The sequence below is a fragment of the Channa argus genome, chromosome 5 (genome assembly GCF_033026475.1).
Source record: "Channa argus isolate prfri chromosome 5, Channa argus male v1.0, whole genome shotgun sequence".
Lineage (NCBI taxonomy): Eukaryota > Metazoa > Chordata > Actinopteri > Anabantiformes > Channidae > Channa > Channa argus.
The window spans coordinates 13,277,775-13,304,849 of record NC_090201.1 but is presented as its reverse complement, the minus strand read 5'-3'; the positions used below and the strand labels follow the sequence as shown (position 1 = coordinate 13,304,849).

At 37.1% G+C, this 27,075-nt stretch overlaps 3 protein-coding genes across 9 annotated transcripts in view; 2 read left to right on the top strand and 1 right to left on the bottom strand.

Annotated features, from left to right (window-relative positions):
* Positions 1–8,190, top strand: part of dip2bb (disco-interacting protein 2 homolog Bb) — a 35,990-nt gene extending 27,800 nt beyond the window's left edge. For 2 of the 4 annotated variants that reach the window (XM_067504621.1, XM_067504620.1), the window contains 15 exons: positions 56–79; positions 490–570; positions 697–820; positions 929–1,050; positions 1,405–1,516; positions 2,127–2,236; positions 2,902–3,032; positions 3,136–3,304; positions 3,389–3,559; positions 3,641–3,702; positions 3,830–3,887; positions 3,995–4,069; positions 4,185–4,359; positions 4,518–4,641; positions 5,678–8,190. In XM_067504621.1, coding sequence (XP_067360722.1) covers positions 56–79; positions 490–570; positions 697–820; positions 929–1,050; positions 1,405–1,516; positions 2,127–2,236; positions 2,902–3,032; positions 3,136–3,304; positions 3,389–3,559; positions 3,641–3,702; positions 3,830–3,887; positions 3,995–4,069; positions 4,185–4,359; positions 4,518–4,641; positions 5,678–5,930 — 1,791 coding nt within the window. In that variant the 3' untranslated portion in view covers positions 5,931–8,190. The remainder of the gene's footprint in view (positions 1–55; positions 80–489; positions 571–696; positions 821–928; positions 1,051–1,404; positions 1,517–2,126; positions 2,237–2,901; positions 3,033–3,135; positions 3,305–3,388; positions 3,560–3,640; positions 3,703–3,829; positions 3,888–3,994; positions 4,070–4,184; positions 4,360–4,517; positions 4,642–5,677) is intronic. The other 2 variants (XM_067504622.1, XM_067504623.1) reach the window with 1 other exon arrangement.
* Positions 8,191–9,820: 1,630 nt separating this feature from the next.
* Positions 9,821–16,011, top strand: atf1 (activating transcription factor 1). 4 transcript variants are annotated; one of them, XM_067504634.1, is made up of 8 exons: positions 9,821–9,985; positions 10,823–10,926; positions 12,054–12,176; positions 12,324–12,424; positions 12,509–12,642; positions 12,982–13,161; positions 14,411–14,564; positions 15,166–16,011. In XM_067504634.1, the coding sequence occupies exons 2-8, from the start codon at positions 10,828–10,830 to the stop codon at positions 15,308–15,310; spliced, it is 936 nt and encodes a 311-aa protein (XP_067360735.1). In that variant the 5' UTR covers positions 9,821–9,985; positions 10,823–10,827; the 3' UTR covers positions 15,311–16,011. The 4 variants fall into 4 exon arrangements, with proteins under 4 accessions (XP_067360735.1, XP_067360737.1, XP_067360736.1 ...); XM_067504635.1 differs by lacking the exon at positions 9,821–9,985 and adding an exon at positions 10,092–10,591; XM_067504636.1 differs by lacking the exon at positions 10,823–10,926 and having other exon boundaries at positions 9,822–9,985.
* Positions 16,012–19,603: 3,592 nt separating this feature from the next.
* On the bottom strand, positions 19,604–21,553 carry LOC137128172 (thiol S-methyltransferase TMT1A-like). Its single transcript, XM_067505970.1, has 2 exons — positions 20,655–21,553; positions 19,604–19,874 (listed from the first exon to the last, which is right to left on the bottom strand). Exons 1-2 carry the CDS (start codon positions 21,147–21,149, stop codon positions 19,641–19,643), a joined length of 729 nt encoding a protein of 242 aa, XP_067362071.1. The 5' UTR covers positions 21,150–21,553; the 3' UTR covers positions 19,604–19,640.
* Positions 21,554–27,075: the final 5,522 nt, after the last annotated feature.

Sequence of the window (27,075 nt, the reverse complement as noted above, 5' to 3'; positions counted from 1 at the left end):
AATAAAAAAATCTGGACTCTTCTTTCTTTCTGCTCTCGTCTTTCTCTGGATATAGCTCTGTATGTGGCCCACTGTAATGGTAAGAATCACATCTCCCTCTGACATCTTCTCCACATCTTTTTTATTCTTGTCTGTAGTGTTTTGTGGTTTTATTTTGCTTGCTTGTTTTAAAATGTGCTGCAAGCATTTGCAAGTTGTCTTCTTTTCTTTGTGTTATGTGAGATACGCCTTCTATAGCTACAGTATCCTTTGTTTTGCAGTCTCTTACATAAGTTATTGTTTAGTGTTTTCAGAGCTGGAAAGGCTCAGAGTATGCAACATAAATAGTTTTGCAGATTGGCAAGAGATAATTTATGCCAAATATGTTAATGCAGGCATATTAAATCGGGACCTTCTATCAGTAGAAGCTATTCATGGTTGTGTTTACAGTTTATTAATGCACTCCCTGTTGTCCATAGTACATATGGAATGACCTTCTTGTTATTATAGCATCAGTATTTGACGGAGGCTCTACAGTGGCGGGCACAGACAGACCCAGACCATGTCCTCTATGTTCTTCTTAATGCCAAGGTACCATAAGCTTACAAATAAAGTATATCATCAATGAAGATCTTTAAGTTACTTTGTGTACTTACGTTACTTTGCATTTTTGTTTACCCTGTACAGTATCTGTCTCTAACTTTCTCTTTGTTTTAGGGTGTAACAGTCGGGACAGCATCCTGCGTCCAACTTCACAAGCGAGCAGAGAAGATAGCTGCAGCTCTCACAGAGAAAGGCAGCATCAACACAGGAGAGAACGTAGTGCTGCTCTATCCTCCTGGTAGATTCCTCCAGCAGCTTCTTTTCCAATTATTACTTGCATTAAAGTTAATTATTGTAAAACCTGGATATTTTCATCTTCATTTTACTCCCTCCATCTTTCTCTCAGGCATTGATTTGGTAGCTGCCTTCTATGGCTGTCTCTACGCTGGATGTGTACCAGTAAATGTCAGGCCTCCACATCCTCAGAACCTGGCAGCCACACTGCCTACTGTCCGCATGATTATTGATGTAAGCGTATGTGTTGTACTTAGTGGCAGATGTGTTACTGCCTTTCACAGGTTGTATTGTACTAAGTTTTGAACAAAAAAAAATTATCACATACACATACTACTATGACTTAAGTTGGAAATAAGTTCATTCAGTTTCCCTCAAGTTTTTTTTCATCATTATTCAATATAATTTGTAAACGTACTCATGCATACATTGTAGATGTGTCCTGATATAAGTTGTATTTTTGATATTCCAGCTATAATATCTTCCATCTCTTTATCTTTATAAATGTTAAAAATCCAACATGAGAACAGGAAAGAATTTAAATCATGTGCACTGTTTTAATGACTCTTGTTTGTATTTTGTTTCCAGGTCAGTAAAGCTGCATGTATCCTTACCACTCAAAATCTCATGAGGATTCTCCGCTCCAAAGAGGCTGCTGCCTCTGTAAACATTAAAACATGGCCAACAATCATTGACACAGGTAAGATACAAAAATATTGTAGCACAGTAAGCCTTTCTATTCATAGTGGGAAAAGCACAATTGTTGCTAATAACACTAACTATGGCTCTGTTTCACAATAGGTCATGACAGTGGGCAAACATGCATGACACCAAGCCCTCAAACTGAGGCAGCTCAGTGGAATTCAGACATTTTTTTATTATTTACACCAGTGATTTATTACTCACACATGTGCTTTTCCTACTGTGTCATGTCAACATGTCAAAAAAGAACAGAGACAGTTCTCTGCAGTGCTTATTATTGAAGTTTGAAGGTAGACAAATACTTGGTGCATTTTAGTTAGTAGCTACTGTCTGCTGTATTCTATTCTATATTCGTTTTAGTACCTACTGTGTGTGTGTGTGTGTGTATGTGTGTGTGTGTGTGTGTGTATGTATGTGTGTGTTGTTATGTGAAGTGCTACTTGAAAATAATTCAATTTGAGTCACATTACTCTGTATATCAGATACCTGAATTAATATCAGTGGACAGTAGTATCAGGAACAGTGAATGATAATTTTTTTCTGTGTTGTTCATGGTCATGATTTTATGTTGACTTCCTTTTGTCCAAAACAATATATTCGGTTTTCAGATGACCTTCCTCGCCGCCGGCCTCCACAGATCTACAAGCCACCCACAGCAGAGATGATAGCTTATCTGGACTTTAGTGTGTCAACAACAGGCATGCTCACTGGGGTCAAGGTGATGCACATTAAAGTGATTTCAACAAATTGTTACATTTTTTGATTGCAAAACAGTATCCAGTACACAGAGAGTCTCCTCATCATCTCCTTAATTCATATTCACACCTTCTTAGAATGAGTCTTGAAAGTTAAAAGTGATCCACATAAAAACAGTATTTCACCACCACCTAGTTGCAAAGCCTGTTGCTTGAAGCTGTCCTAGGGAGTGGACCTTACAGGCAGCAATGTCTCTGCATTTATAGCCAATTTTGTTAGTGCTCACCCCTGCCATATCATAGAAGAGAATCCTGCCCAAACATTAGCAGAATTGAGCCAATAACAGTGAGATGTTCATTCATGGAGTAAGAAATGCATCCTTGAAAAGTTACCAAAGTCTTATCTTACATACACTAAATGGTAAAGCCCGCATACCTTATCAATCTTATCAAAAACACTTTTCTGTTACTTTTATTATGTGATTACTATTACCAGAAACTTCTCTGCATGTGTTTCTTTATCCATAGAATGCAAGAGAAATCATAAAAAAGACTTAAGTCCAGTTTTTGGAAATTCAGTAGGACAGGAAAGTAAATTACAAAAAATTTGACCAGAAGTCACATCTTGAGGATATATAAGAGGCTGTTTTCATTTTACAATCTAATCATCTGTTGTTGTTTGCAACAGATCTCTCATGCAGCTGTCAGTGCACTTTGTCGCTCTATAAAGCTGCAGTGTGAACTGTACTCCTCTCGTCAAATAGCCATCTGCCTGGATCCTTACTGTGGTTTGGGCTTTGTCTTGTGGTGCCTTGCAAGGTACAGTATCATCCATAAAAGATGCACTTTAACCACCAAGATTTGGTCTCTGACATTGCTCTCCTTTACCAGCTCTTCTTCTCTCCTAAATTTCTTTTCTCAGTGTTTACTCAGGTCACCAGTCCATCCTGATTCCTCCCTTTGAGTTGGAAAGCTGCTTGTCTCTGTGGCTGAGTACGCTCAGTCAGTACCGCATCAGAGACACCTTCTGCTCTTACTCTGTCATGGAGCTCTGCACTAAAGGACTGGGCACTCAGACAGAGTTACTCAAGGCAAGGATTGCACATGTGGAGATTGATGACTAATAGAGAATCATGCTCAGGGGTTTGATCACTGTTTGTTGGTGCATGTTTTAGGCTCGTGGTGTGAACCTGTCATGTGTGCGAAGTTGTGTAGTGATAGCAGAGGAACGCCCTCGCCTGACCCTGACATACTCCTTCTCCAAGCTGTTTAAAGATGTGGGGCTCTCTTCAAGAGCTGTCAGCACGGCTTTTGGCTCCAGGGTGAACTTGGCCATCTGCCTGCAGGTAAAATAACCATCATAATTTGGCATTACTGTGAATTAAGCATTGAGAGTGACCTGTATGTATCTGTTTTTTGTGTCATAGGGCACCACTGGCCCTGATCCCTGTACAGTGTATGTGGACATGAAGTCCCTTCGCCATGACAGGTGAGAAGATGTGGATTTTTAGATAGATTAGAGAGATTTGTGTAGATTTTTTCAAATTTAAAAAATGTTAATAGCAAAGCATAGACACAGCAAAATTTACATTTATGTGTGTTGTTGACCATTTCAGAGTAAGGCTGGTGGAGAGAGGAGCACCTCAAAGTCTTCCTCTAATGGAGTCTGGCAAGGTGAGCTGTTCCATGTGGATTCCAATGATACGGATTAAATCTGTGAAATGTTTACTTAAAACCATGTTGACAGTGTATCCCACATTTCCTTTTTAATTTATTTGTAGATACTGCCAGGAGTAAAGGTGATAATCGTAAATCCAGAGACCAGAGGCCCACTTGGTGATTCTCATCTGGGAGAGGTGAAAAAAGTTCTTATTAGATGCTCTTCTTTTGACAGTATTGGGACAAAACAGGGAGCAATGCCTTCTTCCCTCTGAATCCAGTAGTGACCTGTGGTACACTTCTCTCTCTTAGATCTGGGTAAACAGTCCTCATAATGCCAGTGGTTACTACACCATCTACGGTGAGGAGAGTCTTCAGGCAGATCACTTTAACACCAAACTCAGCTTTGGAGATCCGCAGACCCTATGGGCTAGAACTGGATACTTGGGTTTTGTGAAAAGAACCGAGTTGTTGGATGCCAGTGGGGGTAAATAGATTCTGACAGAACTAACACATAGATTAAAAACATATTGGAGCAAATCTAGCAAAGCATGACTTTTTACAAGACATTTTAAGTAATCAAACCAAATATTTTACTCCAAACATTTTTTAATTTGATTATGTTTCCTGTGCCTGTACACTCAGATCGGCACGATGCTCTGTTTGTGGTGGGCTCACTGGATGAGACTTTGGAGCTACGAGGGCTGCGCTACCACCCCATTGACATTGAAACCTCAGTGTCTCGGGCTCATCGCAGCATTGCTGAGAGGTGACAATGCCCTTGATACACATTATTTACTTGGCAAACACAGACGTTTCTCATATAATTTAGTATGGGGTCAATATAATGTTTCCTATAATATATGATTAAGTGTGTGTGTGTGTGTGTGTGTGTGTGTGTGTTTGTGCATGCATGCAAAAGCCACCACCGCTTAGAATAAAAACTGTAAATGGGTGAAAAAGCTAATTTGGCTCATTTGTTAACCCTGCTTGTTACCCCCAAAAATAATATTGTATCTTACTCATTACTCTGTTGTAAATTAATATTAATTAATTATTATTATTAAATTAATATTAATTTCTTAGTTAGTTCTTTCATTCAGAGTGGAGGGCAAAGTAAGAATTTCATTGTACAGGGAAACATGCGTTCTATCTGTGCATATGACAATAAACACTTTGAATCTTGAATCTTGAATCTTTGTTGCTTGTTGTGGCTGCTGTTGATGGCAGTGGTAGTTGTTTAGACACTGAAGGGGTACAGCATCCTCTGTGGCAGCAGTGGGCTCATGTTTGTTGGGGCTTCACATTGTTGTGCCATCTTTTTGTTTTAAGAAGTTGGAGGCTGCGCACAGTGGAAAGACTGTTACCCCTACCCAGACACAATTTATATGCTATAATAATGTTCTTATCACTTTTCGTCCTTACAAAATCAAAGTCATAACATTTGCAACACCTGAAAAGTGTTGTAACGAGTTGCTTTTGGAGGGAGTAATTGCAATATTATTACTGAAATTGTATATGTAACTTTTTACTCTACTCATTAGTGCAACATATTATTACAGTAAAGTGTTACTACTAGTAACACATTATAGCACAGCACTGTAGACCAAGCTATTCCACCTATTTTCTGTTTGAGCTGAGCTGAGCTTAACAACAAAAGTGGGTGTAGCTTTACATTTAACGAATGAACATCTTGGCAAGAAACCAAATAAACATAATTCCCAAAACATCAAACTATTTTTTTAATTTTGTTTTTTTGGTTTTGAACTTTCAATGCTCAGTTGTCCTGTTCTTGTTGTCCACAGTGCTGTGTTTACATGGACCAACCTGCTTGTGGTGGTATCAGAGCTGTGTGGTTCAGAGCAGGATGCACTGGACCTGGTGCCTCTGATAACCAATGTGGTCCTGGAGGAGCACCACCTCATCGTAGGTGTGGTGGTTATTGTGGACCCCGGGGTTATACCCATCAATTCCAGGGGAGAGAAGCAACGCATGCACCTCCGTGATTCTTTCCTCGCTGACCAGCTGGATCCTATCTATGTTGCTTACAACATGTGAGGGGTTCTGGTGGTTTAGACTTATTTAGCCTGGATGATTCTGCACCACCATTCCGGCATTCAGCTATTAGCTTGGCAGATGGTGAAAAGGAAAAGCATGAACCACATGTACTGCCACCCAGCCCAGTGTGACACCAGCATATCTTGGCCACTGCATGTCTGTGATTGGACCTGCTATGTTTTGGGTTGTTCACTGTGTTTTATAGATTTTACAAATGTGATCAAAGCAAAACTGCATATTGCAAAGAAAAAAGGTCCCTGTTGCCCTTTTCCAGGTAAAGGGTGAAATTACATGTATAAGAGGACTACTTTTAAAATGAAAACTATATTATGTCTTTGTGAATCTCCATCCTCTTATTCTGTACTCACCACAAACCTCTTAAAACACTTTCCCTTTTGTGACAACACAGAAGGGCTACTAACCTTAAATCAGCAACTTGAAATAGTTTCACATGCGGCTTTCAAACAACTGCACACAAATGCACATGCTGAGCTTTTGGCATTTTTAAGGATAATTGAATGAGCAATAGAAGGAACATGAGAGCAAACCATGAAACTAGCAGTCGGTGTTAGACTGGCTACCTATATAATTTACAATATTTAAGAAACTTGTTTTTTCCCATAATGATGAAACCAAATAAATCTCCCTGCCCTAATATATCTCCTGCCTTATAATACTTCAGACATGCATTCCTATCTTCATTTTTAATGAATCTGTTATTAATGGCTGTTTATTCTTCTTTGCTTTTGGCTAGTAGACATCTTGACACATATTCAAAGAGATCAAAATAAAAGAGGAAAGAGGCCATATTCTGTACTGTATCTATAAATGCCTCTTGTATTTTAGATACTGTATGTTACTGTATAGATATTTTAATTGTATAAATTTATAACTGCTCAACCCATCTCTCTCAATTCCTAGTTTCTGCATAATTAATCAACCTGAGAGAGGACAACAGTAGCATAAATGAGATTGTAAATAAGATCAAACATGTTTGACTACCTTTGGTGTGGAATATTAGTTGTATAAATGGAGGTTGATGATAATTAACTTCGAGCATTGTTGTCAGAATAGATATAACATTGCACTTTCTCAAAAATTGTCTATTTTATTATAACAATAAGGCATTATAATGGTTCAGGAGCTATATTGTATATATTTTTGAGGAATCTTGCTTGAGGAGCTTTTAGAGTTAACCAGGAAGGCTATCACTGTTAATGCCAGGAACCTTTCCTGTCTGCCACTAAGAAACACTGACCCCCTCCCACCCACGTAAAGAGATGGCTAAAACCAATATCATGACTGTTTTCAGCCAGGCGGGTTACTTTGTAAAGGTGTGTTTAAAAAAAAAAAAAAAAAAAGGCCTACAACTGTTTGTCTAACATTTATTTCAAATAAAAAAGCAATACTTTGTATTGCTACATTTTCTCAGTTTTGGTTTGCATAACAGAAAAAGTGTTTGAGAGTTTGACCCCATTTTTCTCCACACTGAAAATCCCTTCAAATGGTGTTTTGTCTTTGTGCAACTTTGTACAACATTACTTTAAATTCCAATGAGGTTGTGGTTGATAATATAAGTCTGTAGTCAATAGAGGAAAGTCATCACGTATCTGAATTATTTTCCTGTCCAGTCACTGGATTTAGAAGTACTTGTGAATGCAGTTGCAAAGCTGAGCCACATCTGAAACATCCTTGATTGGCAAATAAAATAATCGAGTGAAAAAGTAAAGGGTACAAAGGATTTGCATCAAGGTGGTTTTCTGCATTCTTATGTTTTACTTGTACTCCTTGCCATAATTTATAAGTACTTTGTACTGGATAAAACTGTATTTCAGTGATGAACCCTTAATGTCACCATGTACATATATTTTGTTAATTTTAGTCTTTTGCAATGATCTCATTTTAATATTTAATCATCCCAAGCACAATAAAAGACAAATGATTTTTATAATTTCGAGACAAATAGGAAAAAGATCCACTGAGTTATTGCACTTTGCACTTGTGGTACTGGCAGTAGGTTTCTACTGTTTACTTCGCAATTTATCATACGTAAATGGTTTAGTAATTTTGGAAATAATATGTTTGACATTTGGTTTTGCCCAAAAAAGAATAAGAGCACTTCATATTAGCTTTAATGTAATGTTGCATCCTACACTTACGGCAGAACTTTGCATGGCTCAGCCAAGCACAAGATAACTTCAGCTTAAGGCACATCTCATTTTGAGGCTCAAGTGGGGATTTATTAATGTTATTAATTTAATATATATATATATATATATATATATATATATATATATATATATATATATATATATATATATATATATATATATATATATATATATATATATATATATAAATGAAATGGCATCATCTAGGAGTACAAACAAATACGAACAAAACTCATAGCTCCCTTAGTGCAATCTGTGAACAATAGCCATAAGATTTTGTAGTTTGTCAAACAAATTTCCTTGTAATCACTGCAGAACCTGCAAAACAAATGAGCTAAAAAAAACGACATCCAGTGTCCATCTACCATCTACCTGCGTCTGGGAAGTCTACAGGTGCTTCCTTGGGTTTCGACTATTTCTCTGTCAAAGTTCTTACACACTATGCAATACCAAAGACAGTGCAATTTATTTTAAATATTGCACAGTCTGGTGAAACATACATGCTTATACATTTTAATAACAAGGAGTTGAAATTTAACCAGTAGTGTACTTAACACTGAATCTTTCTTGAATTGTTCTATAAATATTTTGTGTATGCACACCTTTATGTAGTATATTATTTTGTGAATTCTAAACCACTCCCTGAGGGTGTGAGTCACAGATGACTTTTTAATGCTAGGGAGGTGTTGTAATTCATTTAGTTATGAAATCAAGGTGGTACACCCTTTACCATTTTTCTCACTTATTTTCTATTTTGGTTTGTTTACTTTGTTTTTTACTTTATGTAAAACTAATACATAATAAACAAAAGCATTTGATCATTTAAGGTGTCTGGTTTGATGGTAGCGTAGAGGTGATCTTACTCATATCTGATGGTCCAACACCCAACCTCCTAATCCAATCAACCTTACAATACACAACATAAACAAAAACAGAGGAAACCCTTGTTGGCTCATACAGGTAGTGTAATTTGGATTGTATTGTATACTTTTAGGGTTTTTATACCCTGAAAGGGAACAGCTGAAAGGAACAGAAGATACAGCCTAGAGCCTTAAGCACTGTGAGGGCTTGTGATAATGGGCAGAAAAAATAATTTTTTCACGAAATAGGCAAGTTCAACTTAACATCAAAAGGTTTTTCCTCCTGATTCATATAGAAACAACTTTGAGAAATTCTGAGCTAGAATTTTGTGTATTGAACCTTAGAAAGCTTTGAGGACTCTGCATTTGGGTTGCTAAGAATTCCAACATTTTGTGAAATAATACTGTAAAATAAATTCAGGCAAATAAAGAAAGCTAATAATGTTTTTGTCAGGCCAAATTATTGTGTGCCTTTTAGAGGCTGAAATGATTGTTGTGCAATGACTTTTTACATGAAATTCAAGATTTTCAATTCCGATATGTACTGTCTATTATGGATTTTTACCACTAATGCATTATTGCTTAATTTTATGGTGTTATCAACAGCCGAAAGGAAAAGAAGTTATCTGTAATGATGCATTTATAAAATAGCTATATGACTAGACTGAAATCTTTATCGCCAAAGTAATTAAATCTGTGAAATAAATGTTGTGGAATAAAGTATACTAACATTTTATTATATTTAAGATATTTGATAAGAAGTACAACAGAGGGGCGCAGTGAGTTGTAGAGGTGTAACAACTGTAACATTTTCCACTCTCACCAATCACAAACCCTATTGAAGGTATTACGTAACACGTCTGGGCAACACCGCCCATTTCCTTTGGGAAAAAAAGTGGTCAGCTATTTTTTAGCTATTAGCAGCTGCTGCTAAGTAACTTTTCAAGGTGTACATTGTGTCAAAATATATACACGAATTGCAGTCCACGGTGTGAGCAAGAGCAGTTCCGCGGCTTTTGAAAAGGTAAATTCTTGGCTGGCTGAGCAGTAATTGTGGACTCCTCTCGCTGTTTGCTCCGCTGTGGCGGTAATGGCGGCTGTTGCTTCGTCAACTCCTCGCCGTTTTACGAAAAGGGAAGGTGTAGTTAGCTTAATGGCTCCCCGTATCGCTGACGTCTATTGACGCGGTAACTTGCGTGCCAGTGACAGAGTTACACATATTTGCTCACAGAGACAAAAGCTCATCCATCCCGTGAACCCGAGGAGCGAAACTTGTCCCGCTTGTAGCTCTAAAACTGTTGTTTTTTTACGTTTTGAACTGGTTAACATCCGTTTAACTGAATGTTAGCTACGGTTAACTAGCAACGGTGTCGTTGGTGAAACCGAACATTCTAGCAACAACGATTCAAAGGACAAGTTTACATTTCAGCCGTTAACGTTGCTTGTGATGGAGTTGGTCACTTTGTAAATATTAGGATCTAAGTTACACAACGTGGGAAAAGAGTTAACAGCATTAACTGTCGGGCCTAGCTATGTTTCGTAACTCCGCGTTAACGTTAGTTGCATTGGCTATCAAGATTGAAACAAAGAGGAAGTCTAGTTTGAGTCCGGTAAAAATTCACCTGTTCAAGTAAGTTCAGAAAAGCAGGTGGCTAAGTTAAAACTACAAAAATGTGACTTGACGTCGCTTTGGTCTGTTCTACATGTTTGAAGAATTAGATTAACAAATACTCAAAAAAGCGCACAGGCCACAGCGGAGTAGGTTACAGCGTATGACTGGCAGGACTAACCCTGCCACACACAGCTGCTGTGCTTCATTAGAGCCATTGTAAACGTGTAATACTGGTTTATTTGTTCCTAGTTACTATGGAAGAAGTACAGCAGGGCAGCAATGGCACCGAGTCACAGACTGCCATCATTCCCACTACCATCACATCCTCTCAGTTCTCACAGATAGCCCAACAGGTAACTAATAGATACTTTACAACATGCCACTGAAGAGGGAAAGCATAGATGCTGCCTTATAGTGCCACAGTAGTCCCTATTGATAATACCACTGCTTATATGTGCATTTGTCATAACCACACTGAAAGCACATTTCAGGGTGGCAAGAGTGGTTTATTAATACAGCTACTTTTTCATCTTAAAATTTTGCTTTGTTCGTGTATAAGAACAGTTATGTTGCGCATGGACTAAGAGGCCTCCACATACCTCTTATTGTGTCGGCCTCTTTCAGCAAAGTTAAGAAAGAACACTATGATTTAATTAATATATAAGCAATGTATAATGGCATTTGAAGTAATAGATTATGTAGTGGTATTTTTCTTACTACACGTTATAAAGGAAGTCTCAACAAAAGACTCAAAACAGAGAAGGGTTTACTGAGATTTGGCTCTAGTGTGACTAGTCTGCTGGATAGAATTTTATAGATACAGTCTGCACCTGTTAAGACTTTAAGTTCCTTACTAAAGTTCATAGCATCTGATAAGGAAGTGGTTCTCAGCCTCTAAGGACTCAAAGCATATGCTCCTTCAAAACTAAAATTAAGGGTAAAAAACTAACAATGATATTGTGATATGAATTCAATAATGTAAGGTAAGTAGTGGGTTTCTAAAAATGTTAAAGGAATATGGTAAACAAATGACAATTTCCACTCATCCCTTGTGATATTTTGTCATAGACAGTTCTGGTTTATGCGATACCCATCTTTAAGATTTCAGCCCATTTTTATGGTGTATTAAAATGTATATTTGAAAAATTCAAAAAGCACTTGTTTAAAAAAATAACTTGAAAGTACATCCTGTCGAACACTAGTGGGGTCTTTAAGTTATCCAGGGTTTTGTCTTTAAAAACTTTCACTTGAGTTTTTCAAATCTATTCTCTCTATTATATGGTTGCTAATGGCCTTAAAACAGTTAGTAGTAGGTCTCAATCCCAGCCAAACAAAACAAAAACTGTATTCATGGGCTGATGCCATCAGAACTAAAAATGTTCTCTTCAAGCTGTAATAAAATGATTAATGTATGAACATATTTTGCCCACATAGAATGTTATAACCATGGTAAATATACTTTGAATTTTACTTTTTGCAGATGTCACTCGGTGGTTCTTCTGTGGCTGTTGTGCAACTGCCAGGGGGTCAGTTTCAGGTTCAAGGAGTGATCCAGTCTGCACAGTCCTCAGTCATTCAGTCCCCTCAGGTGCAGACTGCACAGGTGAGACCAGATAGTTTTCTTGGCACTGTAATTATTGGTTTTACCATAACAACTTCTGTTTTATTTATCTTCCTACTTACTTTTTATAAATGGTAAACTTGTAATTTTATGCAGTTACTTGTATCCACATCCTACTTTCCTTTCAAGGCCCAGATAGGTTCAGATAGTGAAGATTCACAGGATTCATCAGACAGTGGAGCAACAGCACACAAGACCAGAGAAATACTGGCAAGACGGCCTTCATACAGGTAAAACAACAAAAAAGACTTAAACACAAATAGTCTTATTTGATGAATAGTTATACAAAGAATCTTCCTGGTAACACTTTGCAGAAAAATCCTAAATGAGCTTTCATCTGAGGAAGTGACACACATAGATGGAAAGGATCACAGCCCGACATCCACAGGAGTAACAGGTGTTACAGTGCCCACCACCCCAATCTACCAGACCAGCACCGGCCAGTACAGTATGAAAAATTCCTTTCAATATACTTGAAAAAAGAAAGTTTGTTTTTTTACTGTCTCTATATGCCACAGAGGTAAATGGAAATATATAATTATTATGAATGTTATAAATTACTTGGTACTACTGTATACTTTTTTTTATTATTGAATATGTTTGTATTAACATTCTTACTGTAGACAGACTTGGCTACCAGAGACCAATCACCTACCAGTCATTGGTCAAAGCCACTGATGGCGGCCCAGTGACTTTGCAGTACTGAAATCCATAACCTCATTAGCTGGAATGAAATTTTTACTTGCGCTTTGCTCAATTCTGATGCCATTTGTGTCTTTTTTTTAAGTTACCATAGCTAATGGCACAATCCAGCTGGCAACTCCAGGGTCTGAAGGAATTCAGGGACTACAGGCTGTTGCCATGGCCAATTCTGGTGGAGCCCAGCAAAGCACCACAATCCTTCAGTATGCCCAAACACCTGACGGCCAGCAGATACTGGTGCCGAGTAACCAAGTAGTTGTACAAGGTAAAGCAAACATGTCCTGTTCTAGCAAAACATAACTGAAAGCAAGTTTAATCTGCTAATGAGGTTAGAGAAAAGCACTGTCAAAACAGACAGTCTACACATGGGCAATCCTAAATCCCAAAAAAGTTTGGGAGATGTTAAAACATAAATAAAAACAGAATGCAATGATTTGCAAATCATTGGGCGAGAGGAGTTGTACACCCTGGGCTGATCGCCATTCTACTGCAGGGCCACAGAGAGACATACACAGACAGACAACCATTAAAACTCACATTCACACTTACAATCAATTTTAGATTCGTTGTTTACGGTCTATTGTGAATAATATATGGGTTGATGAGATTTGCAAATTATTGCATTCTGTTTTTAATTTATGTTTTACACATATGTCAAACTTTTTTGGAATTGGCGTTGTACTTTTAATGGGATGCTGCAGCAGGGGGCTCTGAAAACTTTCATTGTTTGTCAGCTTTATTTGCAAACATATCATCATGTGTTGGCCAATAATATAAATGCAAGTGGACATATCTATGCTGAATCTCCTGTGCTAAAATGTGGGATAACCTGCACAGTAATTAAACAAGCAAACGCCTATGGCAAGCAGATTTCACATTAAATCGCTATACTGGATCTCTGTACTGTAATTCAGTAATCCTAGTTAAAAAGAACATTGCAGATATCCACAGGATGAATATTCTGAATAACTACAATAAAATTCTTAAAAAATATATAAAATTTCTTATATTTACAGTCCAATTTTTACTTTATCGTCATTATTTTAGTTTCTTATATCCAATATGAGTGGATATTCATATTGACATTTTACCTTCTAAATGTTTTTGAGTGAGGGTCACCTTTTTGACCAACCACAGAAAAACAATGATTTCTGCTTGATTGTGTTTTGTTTTGTTTTTTTTTTTTTTTGCATTTTGTTTATTGTAATTTGATAAAGACTACCTGAGGGGCTATGCAGAGCATGACAAAGCCTAAAGAGCAACAAAAAGCTGTATGAGAACAGAGAGGAGGAGGACTTGGCAAGGCAGAGTGGACTAATTCCAAGTTTCATGTTAGTGCTGGCATGCATACTCAAGCTTTAAAATTGCTGGTATTTACAGAGTTAAATGAAATTTCTTCTGAAGGCCTCTAGCTTTATATATGATAACTGTCAGCAAATTGCTTTGTCACATTTCGCATGTTAGGTGGCAGAGAATTCAAAACTCCTGTTGTCTACCTGTTATGTATCTCTCAGGTGCAGGAGGAGAGGTGCAAACATACCAGATCCGCACAGCATCCACATCCAGCTCCCTGCCTCAGGCTGTAGTTATGACCTCTCCTGTGGGACTGTCTCAGACTAAGACTGATGATCCAACACTGAAGAGGGAAATCAGACTAGCAAAAAACAGGTACGTGTGGATTTTTTGTCTAGGTCATGGAATGTAAAATTACTAATCCAAAAATCAGTCAAACACTAGAAATGTGTAAAATTATGGGTGTTAAAAATAAAACAGTGAGTGACACTTTCAGTGACATTTTTTTATTATTGTGTATTTATTTTGTGATAAATAATTAAATAAATAATATAGCATCTTATTCTTCTGATCTTAAGTATTTGATGTTAAATCCAAATATAGAACACTGCTCTACCCTGGGGATTGTCTTAATGTATGATTTACATGTCAATAATTTGCTTCTTAGAATAACAAATAAAATAATACTTGCCAAGTTCTCTGTAGTGTTAAACACTGTATAGAAGGACTTGTTAAAGAGAAATTATGGAGGTATGGTTTTAAAAAATTACTACTTTTTACTAGCATTGACCAGCATACGATTTTAATGCTACAAGAGCAACTCAGGGCAGATAGAAAGGGTCACAAAATGGGAGAGTATCCTCTATGAAGATACATGTAATGTGATGCACAATAGTGGCATATTGGCATTTTCTGTAACGGCACTCATTATATAATCTATCAGTTAGAATAATTGTATGTTTTTTCCCTCCTACAGAGAAGCAGCACGTGAATGTCGACGAAAAAAAAAGGAATATGTTAAATGCCTGGAAAACCGTGTAGCTGTTCTTGAGAACCAAAACAAGACCCTGATTGAAGAACTCAAAACATTAAAGGATCTTTATTGTGTAAAAACAGGATAACATGTTTGATTGGAAGCCAAAGAGAAGATAAGACATAATGTGGACGCAGCATGGCTCAGCCATTTGGACATGACAGGGTTTATGGGAACACTTCATTTCAGGCTGAGATCCTCCCTTTTTTAAATTCTGTTTGATGTTAAAGTGACTTGTAATGGCATTGAGATTTTATCTACAAATAAAAAAAAAAATACGCCATTTTTCATCTGTTTTTCTTTTAATGCAAATGCTATAACATTTATAGTTGTGTACATTTTTAATACTGGGAAATTTGAAATTGTGAGCTTAAATTTTGAGTCTCACATTGTAAATGTATCCCTTTTCCTTTTCTCTTGAGTTTTTAAAGCACTGCTGTTAGGGTTTTTTTTTTATTATTTTTAACAGCATCTAAAAAATTTTGACTGTACAATTACTACACTGATTTTTCCTGTTTATTTTTTAACCAACAATTCCAATTTTTGCATAAGGAGATGCTCAAATTGTCATTCCTTACATTTGTGCAATGGAATATAAAGGGTAACAGAAAAGATAACATTAAGTGTGGTTTATTTGGTTGTTTCTTGGCAGTTACTTAGACAATCAGGGAAAAAGCACAGTCCAGGTAATATTTATTATGTACATCTTGGGAGTTAAGGGAAGGAGAACAAACGGTGTATGGAATGTTGCTAATTATGTAAAAAAAATAAATATATATTTTCACTCTATGTATTGTGGCTAATGTATTTTTGTTTTTGTGAACTTAGAATCCAGTAAAAAGGTTTGAAAAAGTGTAAGTCTCCACCCTGCAATAGGTGGCAGAATGACAGAATAATTACCAGTAATGACTGGGAGTATTGTATGTTTTTACAGATTGAAAAACATGTTGATATAAATTGCACGGCTAAATTAATAAAAGTCTAGATTGTGATATTGGTGAAATAAACACAACTTTTGTAAATTCACCATTTTGATAGTGCCTCAAGTCATCAATGGCCCATTAACCAAAACCATTTGCTACTTGCACCTTTTTGTATATTTCTCAGTATAAGCCAAGTATGGTTAAGTATAAATATATAAAAAAATAATTTTTAAAACTATTATATAGATATAGATATAAATATAGATATAGATAGCAAGAAACTAACCCCACTCCAAGCTACTAGTGGATGGAGAATAGTTAACTGAAGGTAGGTTAACCTCCCTCTGCACCACATGGAAGCTCCTGTCAGGCATCGTAGTGGCTAAGATGAACAGGCACATGGATCAGTACATGAGCAGAGCCCAGATAGGAGTTGATAGTATCACCAGAGGAGCAAAGCAACAGCTACTGGTAGATAAAGTCGTCACTTGAGACTACAAGACTAGATGTACCAACCTGTGCACTGCCTGGATTGACCACAAGAAAGCCTATGACTCAATGCCTCACACATGGATCCTGGAATTCTTGGAACTGTATGTTTAACAGGACTCTAACAGCCTTCAATGAGTGAATAGGGAAATGTAAAACAGCTTTAGAGGCCTTAACCCTCAGCCAGATCATCACCAAAAGTGGTTACGGATATCGACTACAGAATGGAGCAACCATCAGCCACCTCTATATGGATGACATCAAGCTGTATGCCAGGAGTGAATGAGACATCAACTCACTGATCCACACCACCAGGATATACAGCCAGGACATCGGAATGTGGTCGGATAGTAACAACATCATTCATATCACAAATAAAACATTTCCTACAGCAGAGGAAGGCAGCAGCATATTTGGAGATCATTCAGAGGTGCATGGTTGATCACCGTGATCCGGGGCAAAGTGATTCACAGTTAGTGTTTAGTCCGACATTATCCCAATCTGTAACCAACTGCAAAACCTTAGGGTGTAATGGGAAATGCCTGGCTCTCACCTGGTCTAACAGATGAGTGGTTAAGTCTTAGATCAACAACGTGATGTTTTATTGACAATTTTATGTTTTTGGTTTAATGTGAAACATTTAAAAATGTATAAGTCTGAGTTTTCACTATGAAGATTGATCCTGTGAACAGAATAAATGTTGTGATTTACCAGAGCCTGAATATAACAGATAGTAATGGTGCACATATTGTACTACTGAAGGGCACAGCAAGTTTCTGTAAGTGTAAAAATACTTAAAATAACATCTGCAAAAATGTTTTGGCCCTGACACTCAAAATATCTGACAGATTGATAATGAAAATGTAGGTTATGTCTTAGGTTTGTTGTTCTTTTTAAAAAAAAGCATATTGTGATTGATTGAATTGAGGGGCGGCTGTAGGTAAGTTGGTAAAGGTAGTCATCCACAGGGTCAGTGGTTCAATCCCTGGTCCTGGCTATATGTCAAAGTGTCTCTGGGCAAGACATTGAACTTCTAACAGCCAATTCCCCTCCCCAGCTGTGCACTACCGGTCCAAGCCCGATAGAAATTGGGGAGGGTTGCATCAGGAAGGGCATCCAGCGTAAAAAAAAACTGTTTATTATGTGTATTATTATGTGGTCATATAAATCCATCATACCATGTATATACAACAGCAAACTGATACGGTGACTGCTTTTCATGAGAATTTAAATGTATTTCATGTTAAATATGTGAGTTATATGGATGTCAAATCATAAACGCAGACATTTGAGCTTTTACATAAAATGCCTTCAAATAAAATCCAGTGACTTCATTGGATTCCAGTGCATGTGTGAAAGAGGCAAAACCCTCCCATTTTGTCTGGGCTCAGGCTTGATGGCCTTGTGGCCCTGCCCTTATTCTGCAAGGTTAACTTGTTAACGTTATGTGAGTTTTTACTGAATTTAGTTTTAAGTTGGCCAGACATTCTTCAAGCTACAAAAATGTACTTAAAATTTTTATTAAATATTTATGTTTAAAATAATCAGCCAGTGGGATGGTGAAAACAAAAAATTTAAAAAAAATCCGTCTTTCAGTGTTACAAATTGAATGTTGAGAGTGTAGTAATACTTCATAAATACCACATAGTTGTTGTAATTAATACAAAGCATAACATTCAAAACACGTCTTTCATTAAATCTATTAAATGGCTTTTTAGCAGTGGTCATTTATATTACTGATTATGAAGTAACTAAACGAATTATGAAATTACTAATTGCTATTTTGCTGATAGCTATATTCATTCTTACTGACTGATACTGTATAATACAGTCATGTGCTGGAAAGTATAATTACTCTCTACCCACCTGGGTTTTCATATTAATGATATAAATCAAATTAAGTTTTACTTAATAATCTTATCAAACTATCTCATCAAAAGATGTGTTTAGTTTGCCATAAAAACAAACTCCTGTAATTTTGTAAATTGCAAAAGGCAGAACGGAGAAATTGCTAACAGCTAGCTGAAGTCTGATGAATAAAAAAAAACTGGTGCTAGCATCAGCTAATGTTCAAAATAATCCACCTTAGCATGAGTGTCTTGTCTTTAAATGTATTCAAAAGTCACAGTCAATAAACAAAACTGACTTGCTGTTATTTTGCTGTTATTCCACAAATGCCTAAGAGCTGCTAAATTTGTTTTATTCTCCCACAGTCTGCCAGTAAGTTCATGGTTGGGCCCTCCTGCCCCTTGTTCTATTTCACAGTCAGCTGTAAAACTGAATTTTGTTTTGCTGTCTAAGAGGAGTGCATGGCACTAGCAGGATGTCAACTAAATCATGCTGTAGAAGATTCCATATCCTAGAACCAGAGGGCTGCGCAACATAATCAGGGGTTAAAATATGTACCCATCATTTGCTGAAGTTTACAGTATTTCAAAAAGGTACAGTACACGTTTTCAAAAAGATCTTTCTTTTGTGTTATTTATTGTTGATTGAAAAGCTAGTATTGTAGTCAAAAACAGGAAACAAACATTTGCACAAACCACACAGGCCTATAATCACAGTAATTCTTTATGATATTAAGAAAAAGCCACAACTAAGTATGATTAATTTGATGGGACAACACTCAATTTTCTTCTTGAGGTAATTTGAAATCATGGTTGAGGTCATCTTACATATGGACACCTTTAGAGGATCAAAAGATAAGGCTACACACCCATACCTACTTATCCGCGTTGCTCTTTCGCCAGTGCTGCAATCAGACCATAGTTTGCATGTCAGAAAGTCAGTGCAAGCTCTTATCAAATTTTGGTTTACATACATACATACATATACATATACATATATATATATATACATACATACATACATACATATACATATATACATATATACATATATATATATATACATATATATATATATATACATATACATATACACATATATATATATATATATATATATATATATATATATATATATATATATATAAGCTAAGACAATTTATTTTATAGCATAACCTATAATGTGTGGTTTGACCATGAACATGAATGGTGCTTCAATGTGTCTCAGTTTAAGTTCAGAGAATCCAGCTGCCTCCACATGTTTCCACGTTTCCCGGGTGACCTCACATCCATCAAGAACATAGTACCAGGCAGGCTGGAAAACATGCTGGAAGAAGTGTGCCCAAGTTGAAGCTTTTGCAGCAACATGTTCTATGAAAAAGAAAGCTCCACCCTGCAAAGGAAAGAGTTCTTATTTTTATACCATAGAAATTAAACTAGACTCATATTTTCCCCCATACATGTTGTCTATTATATACTGTTCTGTTTTAAATGTACTATGTGGCCAACTGTAAGGAAACGAATGATCTTTTTTTTTATCAAAAAATTACAATAGAAGTGGAATATTGAATGAAATTGTGGAATTAAAGTTAGAAAATAGTAAAACAAAAACTATTATCAAATGGCACATATTTTCTCATCTATTGTCAACACCACACTGAACCAGCTCTCTTTTCCCATATATGTAATTATAACAATCAAAGGTAGTGTGTGATTAACAAGAGTCAATTAGAAATCTTGCGTGAACAACTTTTTCTCTGCTTTGCATGTTTTGCAACAACCAGTTAAAGCCAATAAACTTATAGACATTATATTAGCCTTTAATCCACAAGCACTTTCTGATAAAAAAAGGCACCTTCTGATTAATCTACACAAAAACATAATTTATCAGTTTTGCAGTCATTTCATTACATATTCTAAAATTTAGATTTTGAGTAAAAAAGATTCCAAACAAATTGCACAAACAATTAGCCTAACATGGAAAACCTCAGCTTGGTATTTGCTGTGGGTTAGTTATTAATTTCCTGTGGTCAAAGATTAATCCAGATGTTGCACATGCAGAAACGACCTTATTTACAACAGTAGCATGTCAATAATATGCAGAACATGGCTGCGAGTCAGCATTTATTTCATAATCCCTTTAACCTTGTAGTTCAGTAATAATACTACTTACCGGTCGCAGTATCCGCTGTACCTCTCGCAGAGTTTGCGGTACGTCGTTGACAGAGCAGAGCACCAGGGTGCAGACGACTACGTCTATCGATTCATCTTCAACTGACCCCATGTCCTCCCCAGAAGACACCACAAATCGCTCATATGTAAGGTGGTCGTTCTGGTCCATGCTTTTCTTCAGATACCTCTGAAAATGACGGTTTGGGTCAGTGCAGATCACCTTACAGCCGGGCGGAAAAAACTCGAAATTAGCTCCGGTGCCGCAGCCGATCTCCAGAATTGTGAGTTGCCCCCCCGGCTTGTTGAACTCAGGCAGACTGCGAAACAATTCCTTTTTCGGATCACACATTATTTTATTGTACCCCTCAGTTATCCTGTATAGATAAGACGGGAAGAAACGTTTGTATATTTGATAAAGACCGACCGCATGAATCAGATGTAGGGGCGAGCATAACACATTGACAACTAAAGTACAAATTGTCATTAAAAAACTCATCGTTTCTTGTAAGCAGCAGTGGCGAGAACAACCCGTTAAGTTCGACGTGTAGAGTGTCCTGAAACCCGGAAATTAGTTAACATTTATGCACTTCCGGGCCCCATAGCCAACGGTCAAGATAATTCTCAGACATAAAAGTCATCAATACGTACGCCACAGTGTACACACACACACACACACACACACACGCACGCACATACACGTATATATGTGTGTGCATAAATGGATGGATATACACATTTTTTATTCATTTATTTTTTTTTTACTATTGATCGTTTGTGGTTTTATCTTACTTTTATGCTGTTTAATGTTATTTTAATATGTTGCAATGCTGTCTTTTTTCTTGCTGTCATTGTAAAGCACCTCAAGTTGCCTGTGTGCCTGTATAACTAAATCTACCTTACCTTACATTTCAAGAATTAGACCAACAATCAAGCTTGCATTGCACCTTCAATACCATTCGGCAGACACAAACGCCTTGCTTATGTACTAGTGTTGCCAAAGGACATTTTCCAGAGAAAGCTTGATTAAATCTTCGTAGTGATCCCCAACTTCTCAGGTTTCGCTGATGAGTTCATCATATCAAGATCCACAGAAGAGCCTGAAAAAGCATTTATACAAGTAATGGAAACTGCAAAGAAATTTGCAATTAGATAAAACAACAACAAAAAGCTGGAGGTGACAAGAGTTTCTTGCATAACAAGGAACAAGTGTAGGACCACACTCAATAGCACATAGGAGATGGGTATTATCTTGAAGTTAGAAGAGAAGTTATGTGCCTTGACATTGGAGGTAACGTTTACCAGAGAACACAGAAACATCTTAGACACATGTCTTTGGTGCACAGGGATGGTCCGTGGGGATGACCCTTCGAGACCATCACCCACGGATGATACTTTGCAATTTATACAGACATATCTTTGAGAGAGTCTCCATAGTGACAGCAACACAAGCACTGGCAGTGGAGCCTAGATTCTGGAGTTTGCCACATGGGATACATTAAGCCCATTGAATCACAGCCCCCCCCCCCCCCCCCCCCCCCCCCCCCACACACACACACACACACACACACACACAAACAGTGGGCTGTGTGGAAACTGAAAATGAATGGCCTTGCTTTTACTGAGCTAAATGGTAAATGGTCTCCACTTATATAGGACTTTTCTACTGATTGGTACCTAAAGTGCTTTGCACTGCTTCAATGCAGTGCTGCTGGCCTACAATCACTGGACGCAACTAAGTTGGGGTTCAGTGTCTTGCTCAATGATACTTTGATATGTGTCAGGAGGAGCCAGGGATTGAACCAACAATCCTAGGATTGGTGGACAACTGACTCTGGTGGCTCATTTTTCATGTCTGGGTTTCATGAATATTTGATAATAAAGCTTCTAAACCAGACAATTATTTTCCCTGGTGTTGAGCTGGACATGCCAATCATGCAGGGGTGCTTTTCCCAGTAAAGAAGAGAGACAATGTTCACTAGGCTCCTCCAATTAAACCCCTTACCCCTCATGTAAATACTGGGCATGATGGCTGCAGCTTAAACGGTGGTTCCCCTCTGCATCCTGCACATGAGATGATTACAGCACTGGTTTTCTCCACTGTGTGACAATGCTGGCTGTCATCAGAGGGGGATTATTGTTATACCACCCTTTTGTTGGCTCTGGACCTGACTTCCTGGAAGGAACATCATATCATGATAAACGGCATTCAAACGGCAAAACAACAAAACAAAAAGTGAGTATACAGTACAAATAAGTATACAATAAACCAAACAATTGCACTAGGGTTGCTGTTATTGCACAGTCAGTAGTAGGAATGTATATTATAGTGAGTATTAGTTCACTGGGAGCAGCTGCTGGTTGTAATGTCTGACAGCTGCAGAGAGAATAGACCTACGATCCACTCCTTCAGCCACTTAGGATGTAACAGTCTGTCACAGAAGGAGCTGCTCAGAGATGTCAATCTATAGTACATGTGGTGAGATTTGTTTTCCAGTAAGATGATAGTTTGCTTACCATTCTCCTTTCCCCCCTCCTGAACTCTGTTCAGGGCCATCCCCAGGACTGAGCTGGCCTTCCTAATCAACTTATCAAGTGTTTTCCGATCTGCTGCAGAGATGGTGCTGCACCAGCACGCCATAAAAGATAATGCTCCTTGCACTCCAAAAGACCTTAGTCTCCTCAGCAGAAAGAGTCCTTTCCTATAAAAGGGATCTTGTGTTATTTGTACATTCCATTTACCTGCATTGATCTGGAGGCAAGTCCGCTGCACCAGTCCTGGATCAGTTCTCTATACTATTTGTCATCATCATTTCTAATCAGACTGATGATGCTTGAGTCATCAGATAACTTCTGCAGGTAACAGCTTTCTGAGCAGAACATGAAGTCTGCAGTGTAGATGGTGAAGAGGAATGGAGCTAGATCTGTTCCCCTGTGGGGTTCCTGTGTTGCAGACTACATTTAGTCTTTGTAGCATGCAGTGTTCACTATATGAAAGAAAGGTTTATGCAAGAGAAATTGTCAAATGCCCCATGGACTCTTAACAGGCTAATATAGCTATGCCCATGGATCCTACGAAATTATTCAGATAAAATTACAAATATTTCCTATAGCACTTGAATGCAGCAGCAGTAGACTCAGTTTTGGGAATGCTAAAAAAGACTCGTCTAGCACCAGCTGCACGTTGTTGACAAATGTCAAGTCGTATCCATCATTTCCTTCCTTCCCGCTGATTAAGTGTAACACTAGTACTTGCAAATCTGCCAACGTTTCAGTAGTAGTTTGTAGTTTGCATGCCGGTGAGCCAGTCCAAGCTACTCTAAAACTTTAGCCTTGCTGTCTTTACCATCTCACTATTTATTTAATATGAAAAACAAAAAGCAACAGGATTAATATCTTTAATCACTAATATTTTAACACAATCACACCAATCATAAATATATTTTAGTGACACACTGGTCATCATTAAAGGCACAAATAAATCCAATAGTAGCACAAAGATACACACTGATAAAATTTGGTATGGCACTATGTTATCAGCAAGTCACCTAGAGATAAGATATGGTGGATAATAGATTAAGATCAAAGCTATATTTTTCAATTAAACACCATAAAAAGCTAACATTTGATCATGAACATAACTGGTGTTTCTATGTGTCTCCATTTAAGTTCAGAGAATCCAGCTGACTCCATATGTTTCTACGTTTCCAGAGTGACCTCACATCCATCACCAAGGTAGTGCCAGACAGGCTGGAAAACATGCTGGAAGAAGTGTGCCCAAGTTGAAGCTTTTGCAGCAACATGATCTCTAAAGTAGAACACTCCACCCTGCAAAGCAAAGATTTGTTTTGTTTGTACTACAGAAAATTACAAAATGTTCCCATTGGATTCATTGTCACTAAATTTCCACATGTGTTTGGTTCCATTATAAATGCCAACTGTAAGTAACCTAAGAATCTCTTCATCAAATTAAAAAATAAACAAACAAATAGAAGTTGCATGTTTCATAAAATGTCACATTATAATGATAAATTTGAAGTCAGAGTATACCGCACAAAATTCTTATGAAATGGCACATAAGTTTACATCTAATATATGTTTACATCTCAATGCTTGTCTGTTTGTTCAACTTTTCTTCTCTGGTCACTGGATCCGAGTTTTCAACAAAGAACTCCTGCTCTGCCTGCTTGTAAATTTTGCAGTAAGTGAATCTTACCTGAGCTTTACGTCCATGGATTTTATGAGTTTTGGACTACTTATGAGAAAAGGATTTTTGCGCAATACTCAAGATTTATCTCTGGACACTCACCCAAGAGTTCCTCATCATATTTAACCACACTGAGTTTAGAGTTATCAATCAATCAATCAATCTTTCTCTCTCTCTCACACACACACACACACATCTCCCTTCTGTAGTGCACTCCATTCCTCCCTTCCACCGTCACTTGCTCCATCCAACCCTTATATTCAATAAACTCAGTTTTGCCTTCCTAATTCTTCGTGTTCTCAGTTTTCCTGGGTCCGAAATAATGTTTTATTAATTTCGATAATATGTAATGTTAGCAATCAAAGGTATTGTGTGGTTACTATAAAAATTAAATAGCCTATTTCGGCTACTACATCTGAGTGGCCATTTCTCTGTTTTGCTTGTTTTACATCAGTATATTAAAGCCAAGCCATCATTACATTCATTAATTTTAGATATAACTTCATTACAGATGCAATGCCTCATTTGTCTATATTCTGAAATTGATATGGGGGGGCACTATTAATTAGTAAAGATTATTGGAGTACTGTCTATTATAAACGTATCAATTCTGAACAATTTTTACTGTACAGTGTTTAAACAATCCTCATGTTTCAATGCTCATAAAAACTTTTCTTTAGAGGTTACCAAAAAATGTTATGCATTCTTGTTTAGACTAATGTTTATTATCACCAGAATAATTTTGAAGCCATTTTACTGTATTTGTTTTTATAAAATAAAAGGAAAGTCCCGCCACACAGCATTGTAACTAACACTCCTTACCTTTTTATAAAAAGCTATTCTTCAGAGGTTGCCAAAAACCTTTAGGAATGATGTATATTAAGATCTTAACAATTTTGAAGCAATTGTAGCGTAAGTTGTTTTAATAAAGTAACCAGAAGGTTGTGTGTGAAGTGGTGTTAACCTTCCTGGGGACAGATGAAAAGGCAGCATGACAAATGGTAGACAGATTGTGCCTGAGGCCTCATCTTTTGTTGAGAGAAGCATTCTCCATGTGAACATATACATGGAGGGGGGGGAGGATTTAGAACAAAAAGTTAGGGCTGTATATAGCTATATATATATATATATATATATATAAAAGTTTTCTTCTTTTGTTCGTCTATTTTGGCTTTCCTAACAAGGTATCAATAGGCCATACACTGAGAAATTGAATTTGCAACTTGAACCTTTTTCTATTTTTCTCAGTATAAGTATACTTAAGGACAGTATAAGTACAAGATGAATATACATAAACATTTCTGTGTTTTTCTCTGTAGCATAGAAGTATACTTTATTGTCAAAACAAGTATAGGCCAAATATAGAAACACTGTTTAATGTACTTGTCAGTATAAGCCAAGTCTACTTACACATATTTTTGTTTAGTATATTTCAGATAACCCAACAAATCTCGCTTGAGCAACCCCTAGGTAGCAGTGGGGAGGAAAAACTCCCTATAAAGGAAGAAACCTCCAGCAAAATCAGGCTGGGGGCATCTGCCTTGACCAGTCAGGGTGAGTGGAAAGTGGAGAGGTAGCTTTTGCACCACTGAAATGTAAAAACAAAGCTGGGTCCAATATTTGATCTTGTAGTTCTGTTCCAAAATCTACTTTGAACTCCTTGTTTTAATTTAGAATATGTTAACAAATGGAAATTTTCATTTCCTACAGCAATTGAAGGCAGCAGCACTTATATAGACTCATGGACTCTTTTAATAATCGGTCTCATCAGGATCCTGTAGCCCCAGCTTCACATTGCTGAAAGAACAGAGACAAATATAAACTTGTCATAAATCCAGTAATTATTTACGTCCATGCACATTCGTAGGTACTTGCTTGTGGATCAGTCTAGATCACTGCGCAGCTAGACCTCGACGTTTGGCGCGATGCCACACTGATTTCCAGCAGATAAAGTCTAATTCTAGTACTTGCAAATTTCCCCACGTTTGGAGTACAGAACTCTTCTTTTTGTACATTTTATCTTTGTACAAAAATATTGTATTCAAGAAAAAGAAACAGACATTTGTACAAATCGTACAAGCCTGTGATAATCATAACATGCATAGGGAAATCCAAAGCCAATCAAAGTAATCAGATAAATGAATTGTGACAATACTTACATTTTCTCTTGAGGCAACTTTAAAACCTTTTTGAGGACATCTTAAAGACGGACATCTTT